The sequence below is a fragment of the Amphibalanus amphitrite genome, unplaced genomic scaffold (genome assembly GCF_019059575.1).
Source record: "Amphibalanus amphitrite isolate SeventyFive unplaced genomic scaffold, NRLGWU_Aamphi_draft 000027F_arrow, whole genome shotgun sequence".
Lineage (NCBI taxonomy): Eukaryota > Metazoa > Arthropoda > Thecostraca > Balanomorpha > Balanidae > Amphibalanus > Amphibalanus amphitrite.
This window is the reverse complement of record NW_024881523.1, coordinates 412,162-438,015: the sequence shown is the minus strand read 5'-3', so window position 1 is coordinate 438,015 and position 25,854 is coordinate 412,162. Positions and strand designations below refer to the sequence as shown.

Below are 25,854 nucleotides of genomic sequence, written 5' to 3'. Positions count from 1 at the left end.
AGCGGGTTTGGTCTTTAGTTTTACAGTGGGGTAGACGGCTGGTTAGGTCCGACATAGAAGGACAAAGGGTCGGTTTAGCCAGGCCAGTACAGTGAAACGGAGTGACAGTCGAAAGAGAGTCAAGGCGGATGTATACGGTAGACAAGTCAGTCTGGTCTCTAGAGCACTACGAAACAGAAGGCCTGCCTGCTCTGGTCTGTACGATAAGACAGATAATCGGTCTGGTCTGGTCTGGTCTGGTCTGCGACTCTGTACGTTCAAACAGGTCAGGTTTGGTCTTTTCAGTGGGACATTTCAGCCTCGAATTCCGCCCCAGTTCCGTCTGACCGTCCACCGCTGGTTAAGAGGAACCCGCTGTGGTGCTCAGTGCACCCACACGGCTACCCTGCACCCAGCCATCCCTACTGCCGGAACCGCTCACAGTGAACAGTGAAAACACCGGGAAGCAATTCATCGGACTGAACTTTAGAACCGAGTGGGGACAGCAGGGCGGAAGGAAAGAGACGCAGTCGATAACAGGGGACGTCCACCAGACAACAGCGCGTTGACCCCCGTGACTGGAACCATATCCTCCATAGACAAGTTCTTTCAAAGAACAAAGTACACCGTCCAAACAATAAATTTATATCATACGCAACAGATGCGAACAAAACACTGTACCAGCCGTAAAATAAACACTGTCCGAATACACAATATCATAAAACCCAGGGCATATGACGCAAGCGCTTCTCATTGCATTATCTTCACTGGAACCGATAAACCCACTCTATCCCAGACTTCGCTGAAGCCTTCTTCCTTATAAAAATGATAAGCATGCTTCCCACGGACTTCGTAAGTCTGAACACGCCATATATCCTGTCTGATACATTATACCCTGTGATGATGCGATACTAAAGCCCGGTACTGGCTCATCTGCTAACCGACCAGTGTAGCTTTCACTACATGAAATTCCACTGGCCCTTCAGCATCCACATTCCACGCCAGTCAGTTTTAGCCGTTATGTCGATTAGTGACCGACCCACCCTATCCTGGAATCGTAGCAATACGACACATTCGGAGCCACTACCAGTGTTTTTTTTTTTTTTGCCAAGCTCAGCCAAATACTCTCGATCGCAGTCCTATCTGAGTAGGCATCCATCAACGTCGCAGAGTTCAACATGCTCATCAAAATAAGATATAATGCTCGCGGGATTTCCATTCCAGTCGACATATCATATTTCCATTACCTCACCAGACAGGAAGAAATGGAATGGAATAAATCGAATGATTTGCTCGTAGTGGTTTATAAACAAGATCCGCATCCATTTCTCTCAAACTAGACAGAGGCCAGTTGGGATGGTAGGTGCTCATTCCGCATACACTTGTCTGACAGCAAGCCAGGAAAGGAAAGGAAATGCCAGTCAGGAAAATGGGATCACAGGCGCGGCGTTGTAGAGCGGAAGGGGGCAAGCCAGCACAGCAACAGAGCAGGCATCCAGTCAGTCATAGACAAAGCAATGCACAGCGGCCGATAGTGGAGACGAGGCTTACTCGAGAGTGGCAACGCAGAGCCAGGCCAGGCTGTGGACGGCCGGGGAGGAGCGGTGAGTGGCGGTATACACCGTCGGCACCGGACGGTCTCACACCGACAGGGGCGAAATTAGACAGCACTCCATTGCTGCTAGAGCATACCACGAGACTAATTGAGTCCCGGATCCATGACTAGGGTCTAGTCATGGACCCTGACTAAGCTACCAAGGTGTCAAGGAGGAGAGGGCGACACTCACCTAAGAGACCGGGAGCGAGGCCGGACCAGCGGCGACGAGCGGCCCTCCTCCTCCAGGCTGGGGTTGGACTCGTTGGACGAAAAGTGACGCGCCAGGTCTCCGGTGACCGGCGCCGGCGGAGGGGGAGGCTGGGCACAGCAGTGCAGTTGGTGCAGCCGCTCCTGGGAGGAGCACTGAGACTGCCGGGGCGCAGGGGAGTACACGCAGCCGTCAGTAATAGGTAATCACAACGTACTCACTGGCTGCGCTCACAGCGGACAACACAGAGCACGCAGAAACGGGGCGTACTCCGTGGGAACAGGGCGGCGTCAGCGGATGGCCAAACTGGGTGAGTTTACAGTCAATGACCCTGTCGAATCAGTTGCCGTGGGGTAATTTCGGGTAACATTAGTGACTGTTTGCGAATGCGCGGTGGTGTGGTGACTGTGGTCGGTGTGAAGGTGAGCTGGTGACAGGACTCACAGTGGCCGTCAAGGACTGTGAGATGGTGTCAGTCATCGTATGGGACTGCGGTAAGGTGTAAGGGGTCCCGAGGAGTGGTTTCTGCGGCCGTGCCGAACTCACCGAGACGTTGGAGCTGCCGGGAGTGGTGCCGTACCCGGACGACGGTAGGGAGGCCACCGACCAGCGTCGCCCGTCCACCGTCCTGTCAGAAAACATACCGAACACCAGTCAGAGGGGAGCACACACAGATCGCTCGTCACTGGGGAGCACACACCGGCCACCGACCAGCACCGCCCGTCCACCGTCCTGTCAGAAAACATACCGAACACCGGTCAGAACAGCGAGCACACACAGATCGCTCGTCACTGGGGAGCACACATCGGCACCCGGCCAGCGCCGCCCGTCCACCGTCCTGTCAGAACACATACGGGCCATCAGTCAGAGAGGGGAGCTCACACAGGAGACCTTGGGGAGCACACACGGGTCGCCGGATAGATTGAGACTCTGACCACTAGCGTCTAACATCCTACCAGAGCACATGACGTCCACCGGTCAGATCAAATAGCTTAGTTACGGAGCGAGCGAAGCGAGCGTAGTCTTTCCTTAGATTAACGGAAATTTCTGAGTATGAGCGGCCGGCCGGCCGTGGTCACGCTTTTGCGAGGCTTATATCTCAGCAACCACTTGACCGATTTACATGCGGTAATTTTTGTAGGGTAGCTTCATTCCTTCTACCAAGTATTGGACTATTCCCGATGCATGTGGGTAACCCCTTATGCACGTGCCACGTGCAAAACGAAGAGGTGTCACTTTTGTAATTGTTGCAATATCTCGGTAACTACTTGGCCGATTGCGCTGAAAGTTGGCATGTAGGTAGGCACCCACTAGGCAATGCACATCCATGTGCCAGAGTTGGGGTGCTGCTGCACGTGCGCACGTGCAGGGGTCGTTTCCAAATCTCGAGAACGGCTCGACCGATTGCGCTCAAATTTGGTACACAGTTAGGGACCGGTTAGTAGGGTGCCGTGCACAAGTCAGTTGGGAACCATTTTGCACGTGCGCACGTGCAGGGTGCCGCTTCCAGATCTCGAGAACGGCTGGGCCGATTGTGCCCAAATTTGGCACATCGCTAGAGACCAGTTAGTAGGGTGCCGTGCACAAGTCAGTTGGAGGTACCCCCTCGCAATTTCGCACGTGCAAGGCCCACCCTCTCGCTCGCTCCGTTAGTCGCCCCAAAAGGCGTTATACTGGTACCATTTACATGCCTGCATGATGGAAAACATACGTCTACACGCGCAGACTACGCTAAGAGCATTTACCATCACTCAGCCAATGGAAGTCCCTTATATGGGGCAAGTCTCTTAATTCACTTGTCAGCATTCTGAGTGCAAACTTAATGCCTATTGCTAGTGCTCTCATCACTCAGCAAAGCAAATATATTACATATCTGAAGGCTAATAGGTCAGCTTTAGTGGAGGATAGAGCCTTGATGCCAGACTATCCGACCGTCTATGTATGCCTGTTTTATAACGAGAGTCCGGGACCGGACAAGACTGAACCGGACAGGACTGGACCGGACTGGACTGGTCCGTACCGGACTAGAGCGGACTGAACTGGACCAATGCGGTCCGGAAAAGACAGCCATACTATGGCGGATGGAAAGGCTCACGCGATCTAGCTAAAGTAAGAGACCTTTTCGCTAGTTAGGAACCAGTTAGGTGCTAGCGATGACTGCGAGCGAGTTTACTGGCGCCCGACTATACCGGATGATATCAAAGCTACTCAGCGCGTTCGTCATAGACCTGACAGAGGACTGAGCCCCATGATACCCGTCCAGCCAGGGCGATTGCACAATATCAGTAACACTAGGCACAGAGCACTTACCGTTTCACGGCGGCAAACGCGAAGTGCTGGTTCGGTGACATATTCTTGGGGCTGTCGACGGGACTGCCTGTGAACACGATGTGCCAGACCGTCAGTGACTTTCACAGATAGACAGACGGACTGAAAGGGGAAGACAGCGATAGACACTCGCTCACGCGCGTACGCACACCCTTCACGCGCACACGCGCACGTACGCCCACCCACCAGCTCGCACTTACACGTGCATCTCCCACACACACCCACACCCAATGAAGGACCGTGGCGTCACACGGCTGGCGCCGACGGCCGCTGACGTCACAGCCGTGGGCGGGGGCGGGGGCGTGGCGGGGCGACACGTGATTGGAGATGCGTCGTTCCGGCCAAATGGCTATGTCGTCATGGATGGATCGATGGCCGCTATCTGGCTCAACCGGCGAGCGATACATCCGCTCTCGTTATTTCCACGTCAGGGCCACGCAACCGAGCCGGGGAGGGTTGGGCTGACCACTGAACAGAGCCAGGTCACAAAGTACATTGGATGACAAGAGGATGCTGCTTCGGAGCAATGCTTTTGCTTGCAATTATGGAAAATGATTTTGGTAGAAAGGCAGCCTGCGCTGACTCTTCCAGGCTGTTAAACGTTCCTGATACCCACTGCTGCGGGTATATCCGAGCGTCATATTCCAGTGACTTTGCTGACGATGGGTATATCCCGCTGTCATATTCCAGTATGCGAGTAGGCGGTAACGGTCGGTGAGCATAATCTGGCGTCATACTCCGCTATAATCGCTCTATGTGCGCACATCGCGGCGTCACGGGCGCGGCCATCTGCTCCGATTGTTGTCCCGCTCTCTCCCACCGTTATCCCAATCCCCAAACAAACAGCGCGGGTGGGGAGAGTGTGAGGGGAGCTATCATCAGAGATCTGACACCAAACACGACCCGAGGCCACTTTCCGGGGCGGTGTTGACCGAATGACAACACGGCGGGATATCGGTGGTGAACGGGAGAGAGGAATGGAGGATGGGGGGGGGGGTGGAAGTGGGTGACGGAGAGATATGAGGAGACAGAAAATACCTAAGAATTTATTTCGTATCATGAACTTTGAGAAGACAAAGTTTCATGGGGCCGGGAAGGAAGAAAATAGTAATTATGTCGCCATAAAACGTTAAAAATATGCTTAATCACAATTCGCCTTTGGTATACGTCCCTATTCGATGCTTACCTGGCATTGGTGAGTGACATCTCGGCAGTGTCGGTGACGATGTGACGATAACCGAGCGGCGGTGGGCCCGCGACGAGCGCTTACTGATGTTCAGCTCCTTCTGCGAAAGACCAAAGGGGGAACATCAGACGGCAGCCGCTCATTGAAGCAGAGAAACGCACAGTGACAGATCGACAGCCAGAACGACTGGCCGAGACGGGGCACATTAGGAGACGGCCGCTCATTGATGCAGACGAGACAGTGCAGCGCCTGACAGAATATCACGAATGATGCAGACGGGGTACCTACATTAGACGGCATCCATTCAGATATGTATACGACGCAGAGACTGACAAATAATAAAACAGCATTATTACGAGCGAGCGAGCGCAGCGAGCGAAGCGAAGTCTTTTCAATATAACGGAAAAATCTCAGTATGAGCGGCCCGGCCCGGCCCGGCCCGGCCTGTAACGCTTTTGAGAGGCTTATATCTCAGCAACCGCTGGACCGATTGGCCTGCGGTCTTTTTTGCTGGGTAACCCCATCCCTTCTACCCCGTAATTGACTACTTTTGATACATCTCAGTGACTGTCGTGGCACGTGCCACGTGAAAAGTCAAGGGTGTTCAAGCTGTTCTGAAAAAGTAGTGATTTTGAGAGGCTCATATCTCAGCAGCCGCTTGGGCGATTGTCTTGCGGTAATTTTATAGGGTAGCTTCATCCCTTCTACCAAAGGTCGGATACCCTTGATCTATGTGAGTGACCCCTACTGCACGTGCAAAATGCAAAAAGAAGAGGTGCCAAATTTGCTCCCATTTCAATAACTCGGTAATTACTGGGGCGATTTCGCTGAAACTTGGCATACAGGTAGGCACCCACCAGGCAATGCATTCCCATGTGTTGCGGTTAGGGTGCTACTGCACGTGCGCACGTGCAGGGGGCGTTTCCAGATCTCGAGAACGGCTGGGCCGATTGCGCTCAAATTTGGTACACGGTTGGGGACCGGTTAGTAGAGTGCCGTGCAAAAGTCATTTTGGACCCCGTTTGCACGTGCGCACGTGCAGAATGCCGCTTCCAGATCTCAGGAACGGCTAGGCCGATTGCGTTCAAATTTGGCACACCGCTAGCGACCGGTTAGAAGGGCGCTTTGCACAAGCCCGTTGGAAGTACCCTCTCACCCTTCCGCACGTGCAGGGCTCACTATCTCGCTCGCTCGTTCTCCGCCCAAAAGGCGTTTTACTGGTAGGTATTAGACACATCACACAGAGAACAACTATAACATCCACTGAACGACAAGGGCGGCACCACGGTTTGACAAATGTGTCAGACAGCATCACTGTAGATACAAACGATTGACACAGACAGGACCACCGCTGGCATGAACGACACCCGGCGGAACCACATATGACGACTTCCATCAAAGATCACGACTGATCACTGATCATATCCACTAAAACAATGCATGTAATTCGAACGTATTACGACATAAAATGTGTCTCAACACAGAACGAATTCGAACAATAGCACATCATATCAGCACATCAATCGGGATCTGTCAGTTTCTGTATCTGCCAGCCAGTGTCAACCGATGTGTGTGTCAGTCAGCGTCAGTCCGTCCGCGCGAGTCAGAGGAGTAGCGATGTCAAAACCGCTGGCCGGGCCAGCTGCGTCAGCTGCCAGCTGGCCCGGGGGTGGGCCGTTCGGCCAGAGATCTCTCCTCTCGCGGCATCAAAACAAGGCCATTCGTCACAGCCGCCGGCCGCAGCGGTTTAACGGCACGGAACGCCACCGCACAGCCCATTCGGTGGTGCAACGCCGCCAGCCGCCGGGCGAGGGCTAGCCCACGGCGCCAGCCAGCCGCCGGGCGAGCGGCTAGCCCACGGCACCTGCCAGTTGCCGAGCGCGGGCTAACACAGCACGGTATGGAACGGGCCTTTCGCCGAGTGCAATACTGTGTCCTATGCTCTAGCCGGTCCAGTTGCCAGACAGGCGGGGAAAATGAGGCGGGAGGGGGAAAGAGCTACGGCACAAAAAGGGTTGTTCGGGCGGCATTAGAAGGGAGAATTAAGTTGGACAACGAAAACGACGGGTCTGCTTCGTAACAAGTAAACAAGTCTCTTGCGAGACTTGTTTACAAGCATCGTTACAAGGGTGAGCCCAAATTGGAATGAAGACCCTAATGTGCAAGACACCATAAAATGCAGGAAAAACTTTCTCGGGGCTGGGGAAGTGCTTTCTCGAGAAACTCAGCTACAAATCACACCTCACAAGACGGGTGAGCGGAACTAGGGCTGAGTTAGAGGGTGGCGCTGGGTCGATTGTTTGGGTCTCGGTTTCCGGCGATGCAGGGAGGGTGCAGCTGTCGACTCCGCGGTGCGCACCACTAAACCTACCTGCAGCTGCATTGAGGCCAGCGGCAGTGAGAGGGGCCGCTGGCGACGGCCGCCCGAGTCGCTCACTGAGCGGGCCATGTTGCGCCGCAGCACGACCGCCGGCTGTGGCTCGTCGGCCCCGTACGGCGCCGGTGCGGCCATACCTTCCTAGAGACAGAGCGGCGGCGGCGGGCGCGTCACCACCGGGCCACCCACCACCCTCCCCTCCCAGCAGGTCAGGTCAGGTCAGGTTAGATGCTCCGGACTAGAATTAGTGAGAGAAGATTTGTTAAATATTTATTTCATCGCCATGATGTCCTTTGCTCATCAATCTATTACCTGGTATGCATGGGAATTAGAGGGTGAACCAGATTGGCCAAAGGTCAGCATTGACCGCTGCCTATCATTACTTTGAAATAAGGTAATCTTGACCGTGACTGCCGTCGTCAGGCCACCGACGTCACGCGGCCACCTATCTCGACCGCTCGGCATTCGTCCGTCTCGGTGGTCGTCCCTCGGACCGGCGACCACTCCACATCCCAGCCATACCACGCGCGCCGAGACGCACGCCGCCCAAGGCCAGGGCGGCGCTCCACAATCCGCCCTCCGCACTGCGTCTGGTCCAGAGTGGTCTGTGGACCGTCCAGGGACCGACACACCAGCGCGGTCCGCCGCTCTCAACAGCGCCCTCCGCGCCGCGGCGCCTCATTCCGCCACCCAGGCCCGATTTATGGGGACATTCAGGTCGTCGGGCTCCATTTTAAGCCGTGCTGAAAATGGATACGCACATCAGCGAGTTCATTTCCATTTCAAATTCCATCACCACAGTGGTGATCTCGCAAAAGAAATCCTCATCAGCCTCAAAGCCTGGTAGACCATTTTCGAAACTCCGCCCGAGCCCATTAGGTTCAGCTCGATATTCCATGGCCAAAATCCCGCTCTCCCATGCCGTGCCAGCCCTTGTCGCTTTGTCTCGGATACCGTTGTCCGTAAACGAGCCCTGAGAACGCTGAGAACGGGTCTCCGCCGCCGCAGTCGGCTAGTCAGCTGATCGCTGGCTCAGAAGGCCAGCGCGCACCTTTTTCCTGGGTTTCCAGGAGCCGGGAGCGGCGCCACAGCGGTCCCCGGCTAGCCAGGTGCCAGTGGTTACCGAGACAGCGACGCAGAGCCGTATTATGACAGCCTCTCCGTGCAGGCAACAACCGGCACTCCACTCCGTACCCGACTGCTGGTCAAAACAATGGCAGAATGCCGACAGAATGACGCCCCGCCAACAGGCAGGTAGTCCGTAGGCTCACTTGGCCAGTAATAACGACCCAGTCACGATGACACTGTCAGTCATCGCATCCAACCCCAAGTAGCCCATGACGTAGGGTGTCCCGCCCAGTTCATCTGGGGAGGCCCACACTTTCATCCAGGGATGTCCAGCAGTACCGTTCTTCTGATCATCGTCGATTACAAGTGACTTTGTTGCAGCCACATGGGACTTGGGAAGCCCCGCCTCTGCAGTACGGCTACGCAAAGCCGCAAACAATATCGCACAATGGAGAGGAAAACTAAAATGTTTGCGAGGTTTGGTCTAATAGTTAGGGCACGCTAGGGCTACCTATGAGTGCGTTCAGATTTGAGACTACAATAATGTTTTGTGACTTGCGAGGAAAATATGCCACAAATTAAAAGAGCTCTTCGACAGCTAAATTTACTTTCACTCTGTTCATTTCCCGCCACCCAACTCTTTGACAGCTATTAACATTCAGTGACGTTCAAAAGGCAGGGCGCCATCTCTGCCTGTCAACCTAAGCACGCGCCATCCGAAACAAAGCGGCGGTTATTAGAATGTGGCAGACGCATCCACGAATTAGGGCGGCCCGTATGCGAGGACGCGCGTCACCGGCCACAAAGGAGGAGCGTCGGCGGCCCTCCAGTGAAACAATGGCGGCGCGCAGCCCGCTATCAGGCGCGGCTCACGCACAGGAGAGCGAGCCGACTGCGTGAGCGAGCGGAGCGCGGGACGACCGCACGGGAACACGGCGAACCGGGTCAGACGGCCCGAGAAGGTCGCCCGGTCCAAGGTCAACCGGGGGGGGGGGGGCGGAGCGGTCAGGGGAACATACGGAGAGCTGATGGCTCAGTCGGCAGACTCAGAAGCCAGTGAGCGCTGATCGATTACAACTTACGTCGCTACATTATTTTGAACTTTTTTATGTCATGTCGCCTGCTTCAACTTAACGGCAGTCAAAACAGTACGCTTATAAGGTAAACAGCCAACGAAAAGTTTATCTTCTGTTAAACTCATTCGATGCTGACCGTATGGCGTATGGCCCCTGACATCAGTTCTCTCTGGGCCAGACTACGAAAACGATGGGAAGATACAGGGAGATGTGACAGCCGGCCGCCAATCGGCACCCTACCACAGCTTCCCAACATAGTTACGTGTCCGAATAGTCCATATATAACCCGCCAACCGACAAAGGCCACGCTGATCCGCGGGCTTAGTGTCGACGCTGGCTCAATATGTGGGCAATCAGCACATCCGGCGAGCGGCCAGTTGCCGCGTCAGCAGTCAGCACTCGGCCTGCTGACGTCAGCGGCGGTCGGCCGATCTCTCCGGCAGATGAGGGCCGCGCGCTGAACAAATCTGCCGAGAGGCTGCCGCAGCGTTCACCAAATCTGCCGAGAGGCTGCCGCAGCGCTCACCAAATATGCCGAGAGGCTGCCGGCACCTAAACCTGCCGAGCAGCCGCCGGCGCTCACCAAATCTGCCGAGAGGCTGCCACAGCGCTCACCAAATCTGCCGAGAGGCTGCCACAGCGCTCACCAATTCTGCCGAGAAGCTGCCACAATTGCTCACCAAATCTGCCGAGAGGCTGCCGCCGCGCTCACCAAATCTGCCGAGAAGAGGGGACTGCCGCGCTCACCAAATCTGCCGAGCAGCTGCCGTCGAGGGACCCGCAGCAGCTGCAGAAGAAAGGACGGTATGGGATCGCAGCAGCTGCCCGCGATAGGACTGCAACAGTTGCCGACTACGGACCGCCAGATGAGCGCCAGAATGTTCACGATTTCCATATAGGAAGAGCAGCTGTCGAACGTTCGACAGATGGCTAAGTGGCACCAGACGGTACGGCAGCTTTCCACAGCAGCACCATCAATAGTTCCACAGTGGCACCATAGGGTAGTGCGAGATCACCAGACGGCACTACTCCGGCACCATACGGCGCTCGTCCCAAGCCATCTAACCAGTAACCACCCAATCCATTGCAGTGTCTATCATGTCAGGCTGCCCCCTCTCCACCCACGCTGAGCCGATTTACCGACGACCGACAGCCAGACAGCCAGACGACAGGTCACGTTGAGTCATCGGTGCGACGCTAACATGCTGATAAGTCGCCCCGTCGGCACGGACGTGATAGGCCAAACAGCCGACGACACCTCCAAATATTGCCAGGAACAGCTGACGTTTCGCCAGGCAGCACGCTGTCGAAAACAATATCGTTCGGCGCTAGCACCCATCGACGGCAGAGATGACGGATGGGCGTGATGAAGGGCCGCCAGAAAATGTCGTCTCAGCCGTCAGACAAAACCCGCCCGGCCTGGGCAGAATTCGGGTCACCAAGCTGTGGTTTGTACACGCTGTATACACGGATGTGTGTTAGAAGGGTGGAGGGGACGCGCCTTCGATACTAAACCCTGGGGTGTGCAGGGGAGGGGGAGCTGAAGGGACCGTCTGAAACTCTGCACCAGGCTCGGGTTCCAGCACCCAGGGGAGCCTGCCGGATTCCAGCCGCGGGTAACACCGGAATCCTAATTGTTATGACGGCCGAGGTCCCGCGGACGGCCGCCGTCGCCGCTGTGCTGGGGTTCGGACATGTGCAGAATTTGGATATCTCGCTGGGGAGAGAAACAGGAGAGTCACTGGGGACGGAACAGGACGCGGGGCTGAACACCGAACCCAGGGGGAAGGGGAATGGGAGACGAGGAATGTGAACTTGGGAGGCGAGAACCTGACACATCTGGAGTTTCAAACCCTTCGTCTAATATCGGAAAATTTGGCGCCTTCGATCGCAGTGCAGTTACTACCATCAGTAAGGTCAGTGACGGCAAGACTCGTTGCGCAGAATGACTCCATCTGGAACCCGGCATTGGCACACACGTCACCCCAGCAACCCGAACTGTCTACATCAGACGAGTTATGATGACACTTCGGTACGACTGTGGCTAAGTGACGAGTGATGTAACGCGTCAATTCTTAGATCAACAGGCCTGGCACGACGGAGGACGATGACCACATCGGCTTCGACCGAGGTTTGGTCAGCACTCAGTGCAGTCAACCCGGCTACCCCAGCTAGCCCTGAGCAAAGGCAGCTCAGTCAGCTGGATCAGCACTGTTGACACTCAGTGCAATCAACCCGGTCAGCTATGGTACTCTGCGTCAACCTGGTTAACTTGGTCAGCCCATACCAAATCTGACGAGTTATTTCAGTCAGCTGGGTCAGTTGGGTTGTCCGGTCATCTCAGCAATATCGATAAGCTCAACGAGCCCTGTCAGCTGGTTAACTCGATTATCTCCTTTGGAACGGTCATCGTGGTCATCGCGATCATCTGGGTCATTCCAGTCAGCTGTGACGGCACCATCATCCCGGTCAACAACCACAGTCAGTTCAGTCAACATGACCAGTTTAGTGAATCCGGCCATGTAATCGCGGTCAGCCGGGTCACCTGAGTCATCGCTGCCCGATAAGTCCACCCGCCCGGTACGGTCAGCTCCATCATCCGGCCCCACCCGGTGCCGTCCGGCCGGCCGGCCTCGGCACCGGTCACGGCAGCCGACCTCCGAGCTCCGGCGCCGCCCCAAATATGGCCTTAGAACGCCACAGCGCGGTGCTCTCTCCCTCCCGCTCTCTGCTCCCTACCTCCCTCCCGCTGTGACCTGTGCCGTCTCTCTGGCCGTCCGCAGCCAGCGCGGGGTTTCGATGTAGAGTGCTGCAGGGACTGCGGACCACGTCAGGGACGCAGATGGGACGCGTTTAGCGAGTTAGTTTGGAGACATGACACAGCGCCTAAGTGGTTGTCACCAGCCAACTCCACGCCACTTATCATCATCAGATTAAGCCTCAGGACTAGAGCGGCACACATCAGCTGACATCACAGCACTCATCAGCTGACGTCACGGCACCCATCAGCTGACGACCACGCTCGACCCACGTGGCCATCACGGTCCCCGTTACGGCCCCTAACGACGGCTTCCCTCGTCCCGGTCCCACGGGACAGCGGGCCTGATGGTCCCGTCACGTCCTGTGCTGGTCGTGGCGTCACTTCCTGTGATGGGTTCGTCACGGCGTGTGACGGCGGCTCGTCCGTCACGGTCCCACGGGACGGACAGTGCAGTTGGACCCCCACGGAGCAAAGGCAGAGGGAGGGGAGAGGGAGGGGAGAGGGAGGGGAGAGGGAGGGAGGGATCAGCCACATCGGGCTGGGGTGAGCCAGCGGAGGCCTGGGAGTGGTAGCGACGCCATAACGGGGAAAAATTCCGCACCGAGCGGCCCTGGAGCGGCCGCTCGGAAATACCTCTGCCCAGTTCGGCCACAGGCTGGGGGCTGCGCCAGTCGCTGCCACAACCGCTAGAGCATTTTAACCAGGAGAAAAAGGGAGCCGCAGGCCTGATAGACCCAGGTCACCGGCCTGACGACTTGATGGACTTACGTCGAACGATCAGATGAACCTAGTCAATACGTCAAAAACTCGGTGGACCCAAGTCAACGTGACCGACGGACCAGGGTCAGCGGACCCGATATCCACGTCGGCGGTGGAAAGGCACCCGTTATTTCCGCGGATGAAAACCGTGGAAGGTCAGGTGACAAATTTTGCTCCTACAGATGATTTTCGAGGTCATGGAAAGATATATGACAAAACTGAGCACCTCATATGCAATCTTACGATAGATTATGCACTCTTCTTTCCAACAAACTAGGGTCAACAGTGGACTGAGATGGAAGGTAACATCCACCACCTTCCATTGGATTCGCCACCTTCACCGCCACCGTGACTTGAAGGAGAACGGATGTAGAGGACTAGCGAAGAACACTCACCTGAAGCCGGACCTTCAGCGACTCCAACATGTTCACTCCATCCATGGAGGTTGACGCGGTGGACGCCACACGTCAAACTCTCTCACACACTGACACACACTGTGGTGGTGCGCGGCGCGCCCGCCCGCCGTCCACGCACGCTTTCACCGCGCGACTGGTGCAGCCAGCAGCGGGCGGCAGCGGCGGGCGCGGCGGCCTGGCCTTGGACTAGCCGCGCGCCACACAGCGACAGCCCACCGCCCACGGTACCGCGGTACTGTGGTACGCGACGGGGATGTACCGGATCCATAATGCCCCGGTAACCGGGGCATTATGGATACACAAGTAGCATGGCGAGAGAGGAGAGAGGTAAGCCACACCACACAACGCCGTTTCCCGGGTCCGCTTGGGTTTTCGTGACGGGCCAACCCAGCATGACGGTCTGTGAGGGCGGCGTGGCGGCGCGGCAGCCCGCTCGCCACACCGCACACTGGTCGGCAACGCCCTCACGAGAGGCCATGGGCGATTCCGGAGTTTCGGATTATTTTTTATATAGATCGATTTGAAATTGATCAAATTATTATACTTAGGCCAAAAAACTAATCCGGGTGACCAAAAATAACTGTAATCAGCCCCCGAAGATGGGGTATCCCAGAACTCGGAAACTGACGCGGAGCAAGAGGTTTCTTGAGCCGGATATTCAGAGTCTTATTGCTGATAGACACCAAATTGAAATCCCACATATTATGCATCAAAATGTTCGTTATGAAGTTGCCGACTGGTCAGTGCAAAATTTTTGGTATACTTTTTCCCTAACTAAGATTTACTGTAGCTTTTTTATGAAGGCTCTCCTACAGTGATTCTGGAATGTAACTGCAAAGTTTAGGTAAGGAAACAACAGGTAGTCCCATCTAGTTCCACTCTGATTTTTTGTGAGATGAAGCAGGATTTAAATTTACACCAGGGCAACATAAAAGCTAACTGCGCATATTTGCGCAAAATTTGCAGGAGCCGCTCTTCCTACCCAAGTACCGCCCGCCCCGCCCCAGTTTCGGCTCGGCCGCCTCGCCCGGCTTACGCTGACCTGTGTGGCCTGCACGCATCCATGCGTAGTTGACTGGTCATTAAAAACAGATGCGCTTGAGTTTATGAATTTTGTGAAAAGCGCGTTTTATGTATGCATTTATGTATGCATTGGCATCAAAAGCCTTCCACATATTGCGTGGCGATTACCGCTTGCATTTAGAGAGCCTTGCTATTGACAGCCATCACTCGGCTGAAGAAAGTGGAAATTGAAACCTTCGTGAATATAAGACGCTGCAAATATCACTGACGTCGTGTGTGATACTGACAGTATCACACCTGTCACTGACGTCGGGTTACCTTGGGCCGTCTTTTTACATTAGATCACAATTCCGGTATTTAACCCTGGCCGGACCGATTGGTTTTCTATATTGACCGGGGAGGGTTGGTACAACTTCCTCGCCGTTTCGCCTCTAATTGAGCTAGAGCCTCGCGGAAAAAAAACAAGCTTGTGTGCCGTTATAAGACGCAACAATTAGGTACTACCCGATTTAACCCTATTCCTGGCGGGGGGGGGGGGCCTCAGGAGCCCCTCCCCCCCTGAGGTTTTTTGGTTATTTCTCCCAAACGCGTTGAGCTAGGAAGCTCAAATTTTCTGACTTTTCCTAAAAGGCTTCTACGCAACATGTCTGAAAATTTTGAGTTGATCTGACCTCAGGTCAGGTCACCAGAGGCGGTTTGGTGACCCTACCTCAGAAAAGTTTGCAATCACGCCAGAGCTAGAGTTTTTGACCGATCAATTTCTTCTCTTCAGGCTTTAGTTAGGGTACCAGTATGTGCAATTTGTATATCTCGGAATTTTGATATCGGTGACCTAAGGTCAGGTCAGTTTCGCGACCTCCCCATTATAAGTCAATGGGAGAAAAATTAACTCCCTGTTTTTACCACTAAAACGGGTCGGAATGGCCCCATATACCATACATGACTTCATATATGATCAACCTTCACTACCTTGAGGTCTGTTTTGCTGTTGGGCAGCTGTGAGGTCATGTGACGTCATCAAAGGTCACCAAAGGTTTTTGGCCAATAACTCCGTACATGAACAAGATACAGACGCGTGGATGGTCTCATTGTGTTCAGCTCGTCAAGACGCATCGATTGATATACATGATGACCTCGAGGTCACGTGACCTGAGGTCAACCTTTGACCTTGACCTTTCGAGGTCAACATATATATCATTCGATGCGGATTGACGAGAGGATCACGATGATGCCCTTAGTTTGTTCCTATCTTGGCTAATTCGAAAGTTATTCGAGAAAAACTCTCCATATCTAGCGCCGCCATTTTGACTTTTTCGACCCCTGTGACGTCATCTTTGACCTGACCTGAAAATGATTTTCGTAAAAATTGTAGATCTTGACCGTGCGTATCCGATGCCGTTTACCGCTTGTCGCTATCTTGCTTCGTTTTCGAGATCTCAGGGGGGGGGGGCCGAATCGGCCCCCCCCCGCCAGTTTCTTGTCCCGGCGGAGCCCGCCAGGAATAGGGTTAAGGTCTTAGGTCAGCCAGTGGCCTCTTAGGTCAGGTAAGTGCCACAAGGCACGGGCTCGGTTTTAGGTTAATTACTTTGCCAAAAATGGTCGCCCTGCCGCGATTTTGGCATCATCGTGTTTGTCTAGCTCAGTTGAATGCTATACATAGTTACTTGGTGTTCGGGTGATGTCAACTTAAGGTGTTGAAGGGACCCTCCCGGCTCCCACCTTAACATTAGATTTGAGTTGAGATAGCCAAAATGGGGCCCCTGGCTCACAATAACCGGTTTCGGCACTCACAACATCGAGAAATGCCTTAAATCGGAAATATTGAACTTCATATTTGCAGCATTTTGATTCAGAGGGGCTAATGCATAGGAATACCCCTCTGAATGTGTGACGTCAGCGCAGATATCTAACGATTTTTAAATGTTTGACTAAAACGTTTTGTAGCACGCGGTGGTATATGCTGCTTTGCGCGCAACAAGTGCCACACTTTCAGCCGCCAAACTATTGCTTCCAAATAAAGTCGCTAGGAACAGCGGAGATCCCAAAAAGTAAACAAAAGTAAAAGTCTAATATCTTGAAAACCGGTGAATATTTTTCGGTGAAATTTGGTAGATATTCGTTTTCGCTCTTTCTGAACCGAGCGACATCACTTTCATGCCAATTCATAAACTTTTTTGAAGGTGGGAGGGTCCCTTTAACCTCGGGTCAAGGTCAGGTCGGAGCCCCTAAGGTCACGAAAATGGTTGAAGGAGGTCATATCGCATATCATTCGATTCGGCAGGTCTTCCTGAGTCCAATGGTGGCTTTCTCGACTCTCTAGCTCCATCTGATCAGGAGTTATTGACGAAAAACTTATATGGCCTTAGTGACGTCATAAATGACGTCACGCAAAGTCAACAATGCTAAAGTGAAGCACTGGACCTTGCAAGGAGTGCATGAAACCATTCCCGGTGCCCGAATAGCAGCTCCCAATTTCCCTTGTTGACTTAAAGTGGTGCTAGATCCTGTATTATACTCAATTATGACGTCATAACTTAACAGATTCACGTCATATATTTAGTGCTTGACATCCAAATGATAGCTTACATATGACAGAGAAGGTATGCAAAGTTTTATGAAGTTTGCTTCACTAGTTGTGGAATAACAAGCAAAAAACTTTTGCGGAAAGGCCGCTGGCCTCTCGCTGGAGCGTTTCCGACCAGTGTGCACCGGAGTGGACGGAGCACACCATCGCGTGTCAAGTGGTGACTCAGCGCCAGAGGTAACAGTCCAGGTCGGGGCGGGACGCCGACGCGCTACGTGGTCTGACTCACGTTGCGACACAGACGGGTCGGCGCCGACCACCGGAAGGGCCGCCCGTGCCGCTATGGGGACACTCCTACCGCTCCTACACGAATAGAACCGGTAGCCGTGGGTAGACGTGGGTAGACAGTCCGGTAGACAGTCCTGACCGGAGCGGAAGCGTGGCAGGTTCAGCCGCGGTGGACGTGGGTAGATAACAACCCCAACTTGCGCAGAAGGGTGGCAGGTTCAACCGGCACAGCTAGGTGACAGACTGGGGAGTGGAGACGGGCTGACAGGTGACAGCGACCGAGGACAGGCTGACAGGTTATAGCCCTGGCCATCGGCAGACAGCTGCCGTACAGGGGGGGGGGGGAGACATGTGACAGCAGTGGCCATGTGAGGTGACAGGACCAGCCGAACTGCTAGGAAGGCCGACAGCTCCGTTCACTGCAGGGTTCACTGCACTGCGCCGTGCCGTCATTGAGCCGTCAGATAGGGAGGTGAGCGGCTGCTCTGAGCTCTCTCTCTCTCTCCTCCAATGCTGCAGCTACGAAAAACGGCCACGAATCTCCGCCGAGAAAGAGCCGCTTTCTCCGTATCTGGCGCCGCCTGCTGGCCTCGTCGTGCGCTCGTATCCAGCACGACTGCCGGCCGAGACGGCAAAGGCTGTCGGGAGAGCGAAGTACCCCATCCTACCAGCTAGTCGTGACCAGACTCCACTGCTCTCTGATGATGTCAAGTCGCGCTGCCGTGACTGCTACCAATGGCTTCACCACACAGGTGTGGTAAATGACCCGAATTAGAACAAATCAATGGCAAAGGTTGAGCCTGTTTCAACTTTGCGGTTGAACATTAATTTAATCTCCTTTTGATTGGTTGCAATAGCGGTAGCTGAACAAAGTGGAAAGGGCACTTCAAGAGAATTCCCATCTGTGGTCACTAGATTGGACAGGCGGCTAAAACGTGACAGCAGCAGCCGCGCCGGTCAGAAGCCGGCCAGGAGCTGTGATCGGCTGGACAGTAGCCGGCCAGCAGCTATCAGCAGCTGTCAGCAGCTGCGGGCAGCCGCCGGCCTGCTGTCGCGGCGTGCCGGGTCGACGCCAGCTGTCCTGTCGGTAATTAGCTGACCGGCTGACACGACACGAGTCGGCGCCATTAGCGGCCCAGCCGGCTCCGGGTTCTGTCGACCACGCCCCGGTCACGAACGGACTGCCAGGCGCAGTGCGACGGGGTCCGGCCCCACCACACCAGTCGAGGCATAATCGCAGCCTCTCCAGTCCAGTCACGGCCTCGACACTCGACAGTCCAGTCACGGCTAATGTTGTCCCGATCAGCCAGGGCCAGTCTCCGCCCCACCAGTCCAGTCACCGCATTGGCTACCCAGTGACTGCCCCATCGGCCCAGTCACTACTCAGTGATGGCCCACCAGTCCAGTCACTGCCAGTCACGGCCCCACCATCGCAGTCACGGTCCAATCGCCGGCGCGGCGGGCGGTGCGGCGGCCGTCCGAACTGTGTCACGGTCGCCTCACCTTCACACGCCGACCGGCGGTACCACGCACACTTCAGGAAGTGGCCAGCATCGCCGCCGGCGCCGGACGCCGTGGACACTGGACAATGGGCAGGATGGAGTCATGGGCCAGACAGGTAAACGGGAGGGGGACATGGCGCGGTCACACCGTCAAACGGGGCAAATGGGAGGTCAAACGGCTAAAGATAGAGCAGGAAAGATATATCACTGCATGAAAGTAACTTGTCAGTGGTTTATGCGAGAGCTAAATTACTTTTGACCTTGATCACAGGTAGCACAAGGGCATAAACGCAAAACAAAGTTCACACCTGTGTTGCTAAAATATATCACTTATTCAGCCTCGGTGACCGCCCGGGTCCTGCATTTCTCGACTCCCACAGCTGTTTCTGAGACTCGTCGTGTCACCACGGATGTGCCGTGCGGACTATCTGTCTCTCCGACATGGCACAGGCCCCTCATCAGACCCGTCAGCGGCACGGTGTCGGTTGATGACGCCGGTCTGTGCCCTCATTATCCACACTACCCGGAGCGGACGGACGAAGGAGGGAGGAGGGCCGAGCCATGCCGCATCACCACAAAACACAGAGGAAGTGGGCATTGGTAAATAGAAGACGGCCCCAGTGCGGAAGTGACCAAAGCCTGTTGACTTGCATCGCTGGTCAAACGGTCAGTCGTGAGCATACAACACGTGGATCAGGGCCATTGGACCTGACTGCACAGTGCACACACTGTCGAGGAGGTATGGCGAACCAAACAGAGCCAGCACAATCACCAGCCCTGTTTGTACTCTGACTAGCAGTGCTGCGGGCACTAGAGCACGACGTAATATCGCTATTCGGGTATATCAGCGTGGCGATTTCCGGCCTACGGTAATAGTAGACACTTCACACTGCGATAGTACTCGTAGATGCGTCTCACCGAAAAAGTCTCACGTCAACAAATAAGGAAGTGAACCCCCTTTGCCGCAGACACAAACTGCATGCGGTCTGTAAGCTGCGTGCCCTTTATAAACTGCATGCATGCTTTGCGTAATTCTCCTTACGTAAGGGACCTTAGATTGAGTTTACTGAGATCCAAAAGAAAACTAATTGTAGCCTGCGGCCGGAGGCGGGCCGGTTAACACCCCATAAACCACAGACGTCCCCCGTTGCGTAACGTCGGACCAGTATTACCCGGCGGCGCGAGGACACAGAGCCAAGGTTAGTGACGCCCACAGCCAGTCAAAGGACAGAGGTGAGCGGACCCACACATTCCGTGACGCGTCGGAACGGATCCCGCTGGGACCGACGGCCTTCCCACGCCGTCTGCCGCACCCAGTGGGAGCGCCCACCGCGCCCCGGATACGTATATATGGACACAATGGGATCATCCACCGGGTCCCACGCACGTATATGAACCCAGTGGGACTGTCGGCTCAGCAACTAGACACGCATGGATCCAGGCGCGCCCTAGATGTGTCTAGATCCGAGGGGAATGGTAGTCGAGCTACGGGCATGCTTGGTTCCTGTGGGTCTGTAAGGCCACGAGTCTGACATGTCTTGACCAAGCGGGACTGTCAGCCGCGCCCCGGTCTGGATAGGTCATCCAACAGTCACGCACGCGTCCCGTGCCAGCGCGGTCGGCGAGTCTTCAGAAGTTTCGGAGGTCAGTGACCACCGAGCATAGCAATATGACAGAGAATTAGAAATATGGTTCAGTGCAGAGTGGTCGCCTTCTAACTTCAGCGATGCATCACAGTCATGACTTCTTTGGAAAACGGCGAAAATGTCTTCCTCAGTTTTCTGTAGTTCCGAAATATATCGTATTGCTTGCATTATTCAAGGCAGGCAACAGCAATGACTGCATAATGACCTGCTGCATTAACTACATCAAGTGCTCTCACATCTCCCATGTGACCTGAATGATCCCCCCCCCATGCTCCCCCGCCTCTTCATCAATCATCCCGCTCCTTCCGGCAGCCCCTCTCTCCCCCGGCTGTCCCTCTCTCCCCGGTAGCCCACCCTCTTCCTAGTCGATGGCCAACCACGCCAACCACCACTTTGGGCGACAGCCTCAGTTCGGCTAAAGCGTCCACAAAAAAGCGTCATCCGATCGTCCATCGCATCAATCTCGGGTGACAATTAGTGCCGGGGGCGGCGGAGGCCGCGCGGGCCGGCCGCGCCGAGCTTCGGCGAGCCGAGGGTGGCTGCAGAGCGGCTCTGAGCCACACGGCCAACTGGTGATGCAGTAGTGGACGTATGGGCTTCCGGTGACGCAGTATAACGGACCTTACATGACAGGTTACGGGCTCATCAGCTAGACGGCGACGGAGTAAGGTCCGTAACGCCGTTGGTGACGGAATAACGGACCGTGCAACCATTCGGTGATGTAAGGATCGTACGACCAGCCGATGATGGAGCATGAAGGCAGCGATGGATCGTACTGCTAGTGAGAGTGACTGAGTGCACGGCAACATCGGAAGTCACTTGGACACGATCTGATTGGTGTGTAGCGTATTATAGTGAACAAACCACAGATTCTCATATGTGTAGGCCCCCTACGGGCACTCTCGCCAGACACTCCATCTGCTCGGTAAACGAGGCTGTTCTGCATCGACTCACACCCAGTGTCCCATGTTGGATAATGGATACTCCCCAGTCTACAGTCCCCAGCTATCTCGCCCGGGCCGTTCTGTATCGATTGGTCCTGGTGGCCCACATTTGAGACCCCACAGCTCCTCGCTAGACGCTATCTCGTCGGGCACGTTCCGTATCGATTGGTGCTGGTGTCCCATACTGGAGCCTCCATTCGCGATACGAATCAGCCGTGTTTCGACAGGTGAGCCAGAACTTTCAAGTGGTGTTGTGCTTTTGTTGACACTGGAGTGGTGGAAAGCCAAGGCGGTCGAAGCGTCTAGCGACCAGCCCACAGGCTGCACCGAGCCAACACACCCACCCAACACGGCAACGCTTTAGCTGTCCGTTAGCTGCAGGCGACACGAAACAAAACACGGCAAACAGCAACACACGGGATTAGGGACGTGTTATGGACCTACGCAGTGTCAAAAGGTCAACACGCCCGCATGACGGTGCATTCTGAATTCTGATACCTATGAGGTGTTGAAATACGAGACAAGCCGATCGCAGTAGACTGTTTTAGGCGTGAGTTTTACCACCATTGTAATATGCCAATTGCCAACAAAAGCTTGGCAAAATTGTTCCACAAGGTACCATGATCGCGTGTAGGCAAATCGGCCATTTAGGGTGGATCTCGAAAAGAAAGCCTTTGAGGATGTTCCTTCCGCTTCTGCTGACGGAAAAATCACTCAACATCCCGAGGCCTGCCAGTGGAACGGTTTACAACTGTCTGTTGACAGTGCAGGAATTGAACGACACATGTTTGGTCTCAGTTCAGTGGTTCGATGACGGTTGAAGAGGGCAGGTGCACTGCAAGGAAAATATTGACGGAAATGTTCAGTCAATGAATAATTGAGCCACAGGAAGAGCCAAACGTGCTTCTTTGTGAGTGCCAAGTAAACGAAGGCAAGGCGTTTTGTTCAGAGCCGTCAATAAGCTCCAATAAAGGGAACGGTGCGTGCCTTTCAACATTCGACAGAGCTTTCAACATTCAGGACAATGGGCGGAGTTTCGAACAAGCTATGGGGCCGGCGGTAAATCGTAGGTCCCCATTCAGGAGACCACATCACGCCTGCACACGAAGATTAGCGCATCAAAACGTTCAGTGGCTTACGCCTTAAAAAGTATGTGACCTAACCGTAACGTTAGTCAAAGAAACACCCATTCACAATAGGTATATCTGTTATAAGAAAAAAAGTCAATAATATCATCAGTATTTGCCATCATGAAAGATAGTGGAAAAGCATCTAGATTTCCACATAACAAATCGATATATGCTGGTATTACCATTCGCAATAAGCATTCACTTGTGCTGCTAACATCAGTGTAACTCGGATGCTCTGACCAGACCTGACCTGACCTGAGGAATATAATAAAATGGAACAAAACATGCAGGGAACAAAAGAAACGAGATAGTTAGTTAAACCTCACGGCGCATGTTTTATGCAACAATACAATCTAACGTTATACACATCAACGATAAATACATCTCATGAGGAGAGGAAAGAAGACGAATACTGAGCAGCAGTTCACGGGGTGGCAAGACCAGCCGATAGAAAAAAGGTCTTCATTGCTCCACATAGCTCTACCATCTCCATAGAAACGGCCCAGTGTGGCTTCTCACAAACCTCAGGTCACAGAGAACGAACAAAGCTCATTATTTCAAACGTTGGATAGTATATAACAGCGGCTATGACGCCCAGTTCTGAGAGAGGGAAAGGTAAGCCAATACAATCACATTAACCCGCGCACCGACGGGGGTCTGCGCCAACTTAGTACCGACGGGGGGGGGGCGGATGACCGCCCCCCCCCCCCTGAGATCTCGAGAACGAAGCAAGATGGCGACAAGCGGTAAACGGCATCGGATACGCACGGTCAAGATCTACAATTTTTACTAAGGTCATTTTCAGGTCAGGTCAAAGATGACGTCACAGGGGTCGAAAAAGTCAAAATGGCGGCGCTAAATATGGATAGAGTTTTTCTCGAATAACTTTCGAATTAGTCAAGATAGGAACAAACTAAGGGCATCATCGTGATCCTCTCGTCAATCCGCATCGAATGATATATATGTTGACCTCGAAAGGTCAAGGTCAAAGGTTGACCTCAGGTCACGTGACCTCGAGGTCATCATGTATATCATTCGATGCGTCTTGACGAGCTGAACACAATGAGACCATCCACGCGTCTGTATCTTGTTCCTGTACGGAGTTATTGGCCAAAAACCTTTGGTGACCTTTGATGACGTCACATGACCTCACAGCTGCCCAACAGCAAAACAGACCTCAAGGTAGTGAAGGTTGATCGTATATGAAGTCATGTATGGTATATAGGGCCATTCCGACCCGTTTTAGTGGTAAAAACAGGGAGTTGATTTTTCCCCCATTGACTTATAATGGGGAGGTCGCGAAATTGACCTGACCTTAGGTCACCGATATCAAAATTCCGAGATATACCGGGTGGCCCAGAAAAAACGTTCCCAACTTTAAATCAATATTTCTCAGAAAGTGATAAAGATACAACATTGAATCTTCGAATAGTCAATGCGGCACACATTTTCAGTAAATGGTGTGATTTTCATGGTGTTCGGTAAATTACTTTTTAAACGGTTCGTGTTTCAAGCATGCCATGTAAAAATTACTTTTTTGCTCCGATGTTTACTCAAAAATGTGAGTGAACAGGTCACTTTCACCCCTCGGCACCACGGCCTAGAGCCATGGCTGCTACTGGCAGCTAGTCTCATTGATGGTTCGGGTCTCAGGATGACACATTCCATCAGGCAACCACGATGGCTCTGTGCCAGTGGCATCGGAAGAAGTTTCCAGTTTTCTAACCATCTTGTGGCTCAAATGCTTTCCTGGCTGACATTCCTGGGAAAAGGAAGCTTTTCAACCAGTTTTCTTTTTTGTCATCTGCTGGCAATGTTGTTTTTCATAAAATGTTATGTGGTCTTCTGACACAGGAACTAGTCTGTTTTAGTTTGTTTTCCTTATCCGGTCGATTTACTGTTTGATCTACTGAAAGGAGGGTAATCAGCAGTAATCCATGCACCGTGCCACGAATCATGATTTGGTGTTAAAACGAATGGCATCCATGAGCACCATTTTGGCTCAGTATTTGAATATTTGGCACATAAGTGAGACACAAATATTTAAAATAAGAACATACGTGTTGGTTTCATTCACATGCTCTATTTGTCTATTCTTTTTTATAACATGGGGCGTCTAACCCAATCATCACTATCGTTTGACATCGGCAAAAAAGCAAAAACGTCTTGCTTAATTCAACTCAAGATTGCCAACTTGAAAATGATGGTATAGTGTTATAATTTAGCATACCAATGCGCAAAGAAATGACGCAAACTTGCTGAAAATTTTGTCTCGTTATTTGCACTCGAATTTGATATATAGGCCTCCAAAGTTCGGAACGTTTTTTCTGGGCCACCCGGTACAAATTGTAGCTACTAATGACCTAATAACATCCTGCGACTTTCAAAGGCCTCCGACATCTACTGTAGCTCTGGCACGGTGACAAAGTTGCAAAAAAAGTGACTTGAGGTTGGGTCATTCAAAGTGACCTGGTGACCTGACCTTGAAAGGTAGGAGGTTCAAACTTGCACACCATGTGTAAAATTGATAAGGGATTAGTCATACCAAATTTCGCGGCGCGTAGCGCCGCGGTTTTCCCGCTATTCGCGAAAAACCTCAGGGGGGCGGATATCCGCCCCCCCCCCCGTCGGTGCGCGGGTTAAAGGTATTATCAGGGTTTTTTCCGAAATTTCGGAGTTACTCAGTGAAACGTGTAGAAGAAGGTGGCTGAGGCCCCAATCCGAAGTCATTCGTCTCAAAATTGCCTAATTTCCAAATGGTGGGCCTCCAAAGTTGATCCGTCTGCCAGCCAGTACCTGGAGGAGGCAGTACCAAGTACTCGGATACATTTCCCTATAAGTCCATAGGCTTAACACTAGCTAGAGACTTCTAGAGATATTTTTTATGCCAGATAAGGCCGTCGCATACCAGATAAGGCCGCAATGGCCGTTCAACGTTACGTGGGGAAATGGGAGAAATCTAAAGACTTTTTTTCTCTGACGTCTCCACTCCAATATCTCTAGCGCAACTGGCAAGCGTTGTTAGCATTGGCTCGTGTCGTC

General features: G+C 53.4%; 1 protein-coding gene across 7 annotated transcripts in view; it reads right to left on the bottom strand.

Annotated features, from left to right (window-relative positions):
* The window catches only part of LOC122364123 (microtubule-associated serine/threonine-protein kinase 3-like), a 118,326-nt gene that overhangs the window by 12,250 nt on the left and 80,222 nt on the right, over positions 1-25,854 (bottom strand). For 5 of the 7 annotated variants that reach the window (XM_043334229.1, XM_043334252.1, XM_043334243.1 and 2 more), the window contains 4 exons: positions 5,299-5,398; positions 4,095-4,161; positions 2,331-2,412; positions 1,767-1,945 (listed from right to left, as the gene is read on the bottom strand). In XM_043334229.1, coding sequence (XP_043190164.1) covers positions 1,767-1,945; positions 2,331-2,412; positions 4,095-4,161; positions 5,299-5,398 — 428 coding nt within the window. Of the gene's footprint in view, positions 1-1,766; positions 1,946-2,330; positions 2,413-4,094; positions 4,162-5,298; positions 5,399-7,669; positions 7,808-13,734; positions 13,882-25,854 lie in introns of those variants that run through there. The other 2 variants (XM_043334278.1, XM_043334270.1) reach the window with 2 other exon arrangements.